The following is an 8,349-nucleotide window of genomic DNA, read 5'->3' as shown; positions in this document are numbered from 1 at the left end:
AATCTTTTCCACGTTGTATTATTCGTTCAAATAAAATAAATTAAAATAACTGTTTAGAAGAAGAAAATAATATCAGTGGAACGGCTGAGATATCCAGGCAGAGGCGGTCAAAAGCGAGAGATCCTTCCAACCGAGACGGAGTGTTCCATTCTCTTCGACCAAAGTATATCCATTCCACGGCAACATACCCAACAACAAACCCGCTTGCGTGGCCGGGTTACCCCGAAGCGAAACGGGTCTGAACCGGACCCGATTAAACTCCTCTCTCCACTTCACTCTCTTCCTTCCTCCGTGCGCCACAATGTGTCTTATCTCCGTCGCCAACACAATCTGCTCCACCGCGAACCTCTCTCCACTCTCCTCACTTAATCCATCTCCAAGCGCGTCGAACAACGCGCTGTAATAATGCAACGCCTCCACGAATCTCCCTAAAAAGCTTCCTCCGTCGTCGTAGCTCAATTCTTGCTCCACCACCGTTACCAGATTCGGTTTCAGCCTCCGTAGAATCTCCAACGTCTCGAGATCGTTTCCGGTGACGTCGTATAACCGGTGCTGCATCCAGTGAACCACCACAGCTTCGCCTTGTCTCGTCCCGAGTTGACTCGGTTCGATTAGGTTTCCAATCTTGCCTTCGATTGGATGAAACTCGAACGGGAGGTTTAACGACGATGCAAAATCGGCGAGTCTCCGGCCGGTTGAAGCGAGTAGTTCGGAGGAGGAGCCGAATCCGGTGATCCGAATCGATCGGAGTTTTCGTGGACGCGAAGCGAGGATGTAAAACAGAGCCGGCCATTGAAGACCTTGCATCACGTCGAGGTCGATGATATGAACGGAGTCTTCGCCATCAAGGGCCTGAAAGATCGCTTGATTCGCCGTGAAATGTGAGAATTTGATCAGAGGACTGACGGCGTTGAACGTTTGCAAGGCGGAGAAGATCTTCTGAGACTGAGCAACGGAGAGAGGTTTCTCGGAGAGTGTAGAACACGCGCTGGATAGGTAAGAGCTGATCACGCGCGTTTGTAGAGCTTGCGCGAAGTAAGCGACGACTCGCTCGGGAGAGGAGCCAAACGGAGAACATATCTCGGAGATTTCAGATAAGAGGGTCGAAGCTTCGCGGAGATGATCCGTGGCGACGTGTTCAGCGCATTGTAAGAGTAAGCTAAGGAGTTTGATAGCGGCGGCACCGTCGTTTTCGAGTGTTTTGGAAGAAGGGAAATCTCGGTCGATAGGTTTTGTAGTCATGGAGGAGTGTTGAGAAATGAATCATTGAAGAGAGAAGGAAGAACGAAGATAGATAGAAAGAAAGAAAAAAGTGGAGATTCGAAAAGAGAAAAAGGTTTGAGAGAGTTTCAAAGAGAGGAGACAAGATAGTATTTTGGAATGTATCAGTTTCTTTCGTAACGTTTTCACTGTTATAATCGAGTGCTCTTTGTGAACATAAAAAACACAGCTTGATTGCTACTCTTTTTGTCTTTTTCTATTTACTTAAAACTATTTATTTTACTAGGTTTTGAATCCACTCTACGCGTGGATATATTTGATATATTTTGATGAAAACTACATATGATTGATGACAGTAATAAAATATTATCTTATAAAAAACTTTAAATTAGTATTAAGGAAATAGTTAAATTTCATATACATATTTTTTTGAAATATAAAAATCAGTTGTGTTATAAATCAAATCTGATAAAAAAAATCATGAATTTAACTCGACATCCAGGTAATGCGAATTAAACTGATGACCTCACATATCCTAAACTATTTCTTTGACCACCAGAAAAACAAAACAATTTTATCATTATGAATTTAACTCGTTTTCATATTTAATTGATAGCTACCACCTATGTTTTCGTGTTTTTTATTCAATATTTTCTTATTTTTCATATTCTTTATTGTCATTTCTATTGTCAAATTTTGTGGTAATCGTCATCATTACTTTTACCGTCTGGTTTTTCGCTATACTTTTTTTCTTCTTCATCCTCGTCAAATTCTTCACTTTCTTCTACTAAAAAACATTTTTTTTAGACTACCACACAACTTGTTAATCCATCAAACTCCAAGAACAAAATCATTTCTTTTCTCATAAAAATAAAAAATAAGATAAAAATAAAAAATTTATGAAAAATATCAACTTATCTATAAAATCATACACAAAAATATGTAAGAAATAAAAAACACAAACGTATATAAATAAGATAATTTATTTTACATAAATATTTATAATATTTTAAACTTTTAAAAGGTTTCGAAATTTAAAAGATTTCGAAATATAAATTTTGAACCTTTTAAATAGTTTCAATATTTATAATATTTTAAATTTTTAAAATTTAAAAATTATAATATTTAAAAACTTTTTAAAAGCTAAGAACTTTTAAAAGTTTCAATATTTATAATATTTAAACTTTTAAAAAGTTTCAATATTTATAATATTTTAAACTTTTAAAATTTAAAAATTATAATATTTAAAAACTTTTTAAAAGCTAAGAACTTTTAAAAGTTTCAAAAATTGTGAAGATTTTAAAAAATCTATACTAATAAATCTATACTTTTTATCAGTATAGATTTTTAAAAATTGAGCAGATTTTAAAAACCAGACCAAATCGAAAACCAAACCGAAAAGCGAACCAGACCAAATTCCTCAATTTGCTGGGATCGATCGAGTTTTATAACGAGGCCCAAGGGCCCATTTATAACTTTGTTTGAAAACAAATCCTTTTTTACCGTCTTAGGGGGTGTATTGAACTTGATATTTTAGGAGATTTGGTGAGATTTTAATATTTTAGTATTTTGAGAGATTTGAGTGTAACTTTAGGAGAATTGATAATTTGTTAGAGATTTCTAAAGAATTTGAAACTTTATTACTTGTAATTTGGTGAGATTTGGTTATTGAATTTTAGGTGATTTAAGGATATTTTGGAGAAAAAAAATAACATGAACACATGTTTTCTTCACAACCTAAAAAAACCCACCATCAAAACTATAAGGGATGATGGAGACGTACATACTGTACCGATCAATATTAGAGCTTAATGACTTTAGAGAATTTTATAACATCTATCATGCTTACTTACAAACAATACACGACACATTATTCATACTTGTGCTGAACTTTATAACATCTCTCATCCATTTTGGTGCCATCATCAAATATATATATATATATATATAGACATCTCACTACAAATACACTGTTAATCGATTAATCCAATCAAAAAGCTGGTATCATTGTCAAGACAGGATTGACATCATTCCTCACGATCTCAATATCAATATCACTCATCGTCTAAGGCAAAGCTTTCACCTTGGAGAAAGAAAGAGAGTATAGGAGAGAACGTACGGTGTAGAGATAGACGAAGTTTCTGCAGTTGGTTTCAGAATTTTTTTTTTTTTTTTTTGAAATCTTTCAAAATATCACCTTTAAAGGTGTGATTTTGTTACTCATGTATTTCAACTAAAAATGTTTTAAAATGTCTCCCAAAATCACTTACAATCTCATTTTTTAAAAAGTTGTGATATTTTGAATAACAGTGTATTTGTAGTGAGATTTATAAAATATTGATTCAATAACAATAGATTGTGAATGATTTAAGATGATTTCTAAAAATTCCAAATTCAATAACACAGGATTTCAAAAGACTTTTTAAAATCCCTGATTAAATAACAGTGGATATAAAAATACACCAAAATCTTCTAAAATATCAAGTTCAATACACCCTCCTTAGATTGTGTTTTAAGTCCAAACAATTTTATACAGGGTTTGAGGAAACATCTTATGGAGTAGTTTGAACTGACTTTTCTTGACGAACACGATGCGCATAGAGATATCCGTGCCACTTCTCCCGCTGTAAGTTGAAGTTGTTAGCATCAGTTCCTCTTTTTTTCTATCTGAGATTTGATCTTCATTAATATCTGCTGCTTTTTGTAACTTTGCTAATAAAACACATGTCAAAGTTGCATTTCCTTCTCTCAACCAAGAGATGTATTTGTACTTTACAACATCATACTTGGTTCTCTTGTAGAAAATCAAGTTTCAGAGATCCTATGTGAACCGTCAAGAAAAAAGATGAATGAAGGAAGCTATGGGAGCTCTAGCGAGGAGAATCAAGGGAATCGTCGACAGCGTTCAGCGCAATGCTTGGTCTTGGACCTGACACGTCTTTTTAAAATCCATACAGCGACCTGTTGGTGATGCAGGCTCAGCTGTTGATACAAGTCCTGAAGAACTTAAGGATTGGTCTTTGAGTCACTTTAAACATGAACTGCAGAGACTTGAAATAAAATGAGTTAGTAGTTGGTCCTCTGTTCTAGAACCCCCATGTTTGGCCAAATGCTACTACTAGACCGCCACTTTTTGGTTCACTTTCCCAAGTGTTTCCTCTTAATTCACTGAGCTTCTCACGATCACACATTGGTCCTTTTTTAAAACAACACGATTTCAGTTTTCTAAATATGAAAATCCAATTATATTCTTAATTAAGGTTGATAAACATACAAAAAATGTTAGAAAATCAAACTAATTAGTGAATCTGATCATATAGTTATGACTATTACATATCTTCATAAGAATTTACAAAGATATAGGACTTTCTAAAGACGACGTTTTCTACAACTTTTAGCTGTCATCCTATTTGGGAGGGCTTTAAGCAAAACAGTTCCTGACAGAAATATATATGAGCTTTTTTACTAGACTGACTCTTCGGATATTACTTGCAACAAAAAGGGAAAAAAACTCCATCCTATATCAGTTTTACCTTAAAATACTTTAACCAAGATAAAAAAGAAAGAGTATTTACACTAAAGTTATTTTTATAAAAATAAAGAAAAATGCATATGAAGCTAACATCTCTAGAGTAAATATGATTATTTTTGTGACTTTGGTCAGATATTTTGCTTTGCATTACATATTCGATAAAAGAAAAAAAAGAGACTCATAAATTGAAAAAAAAAACTGTACTATAGAGCATTTAACATTGGTTTAAAAATTCGCTTTAGAGATCGTGTTCCTGATATCGAAATACGCATGCATCTATACAAAACGTTATGCTGTCGCTGTTTATAAAATTTGTATATTTGTCGACCACGAATTTAAAATACAAGTATTGAAAGTATCTTTATTGTATGTGTTATGGCCTTGTGGCCTTGTGAGTGAGAGAGAGAGAGAGAGATGGGAGGCATGTGAATGTCACATGAAGTGAATGAGGACGGTGAAGACATAATTATTTTCTCTCATTAGAGCTCTAATGACATGTTCATCAAATCCAACCTAATCATCTTCTAATAATTCACCTCTCTTGTTTTTTATTTTTTATTTTTCATTTTTCATTCATCTACCTATATTGGGTCCTTTCCCACCTAATCTTTTGACTTTCTCAATAGACTCTTTGACTTAATTTTCTTCATAATGATATGTAGGATCCGATCGATCATTATAGTATACTTTTAAGGTTAGTCAGTAATCATTCAAAATCTAATCAAACAAAATTCAAGGAACAAAAAAATATTTGACTCTTTCTTTTTCTAGACCTAGATTGTCTAACGTACATCTCATTTCAAGAGCTAAAAAATTGACGATCTACGGATAAAAATATTTGACTTTGTTTTTTTTTTTAAATACGCAAAATACTGGATACATGTGAAAGCATTATTAGCTTCAAAGATGAACTATAAAAAAAGAAGAAGTGGAAATAAGTCATCAGAATTTTATCATTATGACTTGAATATGTTTGTTCTTTTCGACTTTTCTATCTTTTTCGAATTGCCTTTTTATTTAGCTTTTGTGTTTTTTTTTGTTTACCCCCTACATTTCCACAATCTTTTTCTAATAATAATATCTTCCTCCTTCTTTTCATCATTGCTTTCTTGTCTCCTCTCCTCTTTCACTTTTATTTGTTTATAAATTAAGCTCATATCTCTCTCTGATCTCTCTCTCTCTCTCTCTCTCTCTCTCTCTGTTAAAAGCTAGGGTTTTCTTATGGAGTCCATGTTCATCACTGAAGCTTTTTCTTTTGAGGGGAATGTTGTCTGGCACGAGGCCCTTAACTCAGATCTACTACACTTGATTATATATTTATAAGTACTCTCTTCTTTATTTAATTAGTCTACACATATATGTATGAATGATCTAACGGTTAATGACGTCGGACCAGGCTTCATTCCCCTCAATTACATCGCTTTGATCCTTCCTTCTTCGAGTACATACGCTCGTAATCTGATCAGGTTAGTTTCATTCATATATCTTTTCTATTAGTGGTGATTGGTTAAGCTTCGTTTATCTTCCTTTCTCTAAATTAAATTTCGATATCAACTTCAATTTGTATGGATGATTTCATTAAAAAATTGTGGGTTGTGTTTACTTTGTATGGTTTTGCTAGCTAGGACGTTTTGGGGTATATACTAATTAATTAACTACATGTTGAGGTTGCTAGTTGATTTCTTGGTGTATATATATATATATATATATATATATATATCTGATTCTTACTTGTGTATTCTGCTCAAATTACAAACAAACTAGTGTTACAACATACTTTTTCAAGATCGATTTATATATTAAAACTTATTGTTCAGATTTGAATATTTAGTTTGTGTGTAAAACTACATCTTATTCAGTATTTGTAGTTTTTAAAAAATATAATTAATTTGTCGTTGTTTCTGGTTTCATTCATCCAATGGTGTTTACTTATTTATTGTTATAAGAACCTGGATTATTATGTATGTGGAAAGAATGAGAAAAGAAGAAGCAGAAGAAGGGCTAGTGGCAGTGGGATGATAAGAGAAGTAGATGCTTTGCTTTAGGTGATGCTTACAAAAAATGACTTTTAATACAATGAGTGAATGCTCTTCTTAATTATTGCATTTTTTTTTACTTTATTTTTTTGGGAAACGTATGATTCACAAAGGTGAAACTACAGAATCAATCCTATTTCACTCACTCATATAAAGTTTCGAATGTTTGGTGTCTCCACCGCAAAAAACGAAAAAACAAAAAAAGGGGTATATGATTGTTCTAAATATGACTTTGTAAAAATTGTTTTGATCTTTCTAACTTTTGGGTGAAACTATTCCATTCATGCATGCTTTTTTTGTTGAAACTATACCATTCATGTTATAATCGTTATCTCTCTCTCATTTTCTTTTTCTTTTTGCTTTGCCTATTACTCTTTTCCTATGTGTATATGCGCCTTATAAGATGCGACGAGTGTCATTCTCATGCAAGTGAATACAATGGGGTAATGTGGAATCATATTCGATCTTGAAAAGAAATATATATGCTTAAGTTTTAACTTATAACTATTTCCAAAGGAACGTCATTTACCTAGCAATGGCATATCTCTCCATTTTTGTTTTATTTTCTACAGTATATAGTTAATTTTATTTTTGTAGTCCCAAAGTTTTTGAGGAAAATTACTGACGTACTATGTCGTTCCAGATAGCTGTCCCAATCTATTTTATACTACTTTTTTCGAAACCGTTGAAAGAACAGTAATGCTTGTAAATAGTGATGTTAAAATGGGACTATTGTCCATTTAGACCATGTTCATTTAAGCTTTGTCCATTTTGGATCCGTTTATACTCTATCCGTTTATACCCTGCTTGTTTAGATCCTGTTCCCGTTTAGACCATGCCCATTTATTTGGTCCGTTTAGATCCGTTTAGACCATTTAGACCCGTTTAGTATTACTACAAAAAGATATCACATTTAAAACCCAAAAACGAACCTGGGATTAATCAAAAAAGGCCAAGAACCAAGTTGAAGAACACGAGATAATCGCTTCTCAACGAAACCCAAAAACCCCTCTTCGCAAAATTCGAGACACACACACACAAAAAACAAAATACACCCCTGTGAGTAATTATCAATCAATCTCACAGTCTGATGGGTACAAACCAAACTCCATGGGAAAGAGCAAAAAGAACAGACTTTAATGTGTGGAAGCAGAGCAAATCATAGAACTCACCATGGAATTGTGGAGAAAAATTGGCCGCTAGAGTTATGTCGGAATGGGTTTGGATCCGCCGGAGCTCGGAAGAGAGAGACGAAGTGACACAAAGGAATAAACTTCTAGATTTCAACTTCGTTAATTTTTGAGAAATAAACGGGCTACCCGTTTAGTTTCGGGCATACCTATTACGCCCGCGGGTCTAAAAAGGTACACCCGTTTAAGTGTTTTTTTGTAGTGTTATTAAACGGGCCATGGGCTTAAATTTTTAAAACGGACCCGTTTAAGCCTGCGGGCATCCTGCCCATTTAAACATCACTACTTGTAAATGTGGTCAAAAATAATAATTGAATGTGGTCCGACTGCTGAAGACAAAACAAAGAAGAACACAAAAGTTTGGTGAACC

General features: G+C 33.7%; 1 protein-coding gene and 1 long non-coding RNA gene across 2 annotated transcripts; one reads left to right on the top strand and one right to left on the bottom strand.

Moving 5' to 3' along the window:
• LOC104719857 (scarecrow-like protein 23) lies at nt 1-1,428 on the bottom strand. The gene has a single exon (XM_010437840.2). The coding sequence runs from the start codon at nt 1,240-1,242 to the stop codon at nt 73-75; it is 1,170 nt and encodes a 389-aa protein (XP_010436142.1). The 5' UTR covers nt 1,243-1,428; the 3' UTR covers nt 1-72.
• LOC104719856 lies at nt 5,929-6,961 on the top strand. Its single transcript, XR_756715.2, has 2 exons — nt 5,929-6,076; nt 6,150-6,961. It is a non-coding gene; the product is annotated as an uncharacterized LOC104719856 (long non-coding RNA).

This window comes from Camelina sativa, chromosome 10 (assembly GCF_000633955.1).
Source record: "Camelina sativa cultivar DH55 chromosome 10, Cs, whole genome shotgun sequence".
NCBI classification, from domain to species: domain Eukaryota; kingdom Viridiplantae; phylum Streptophyta; class Magnoliopsida; order Brassicales; family Brassicaceae; genus Camelina; species Camelina sativa.
The sequence above is the reverse complement of the archived record's forward strand: the minus strand, read 5'-3'. Positions and strand labels throughout refer to the sequence as shown.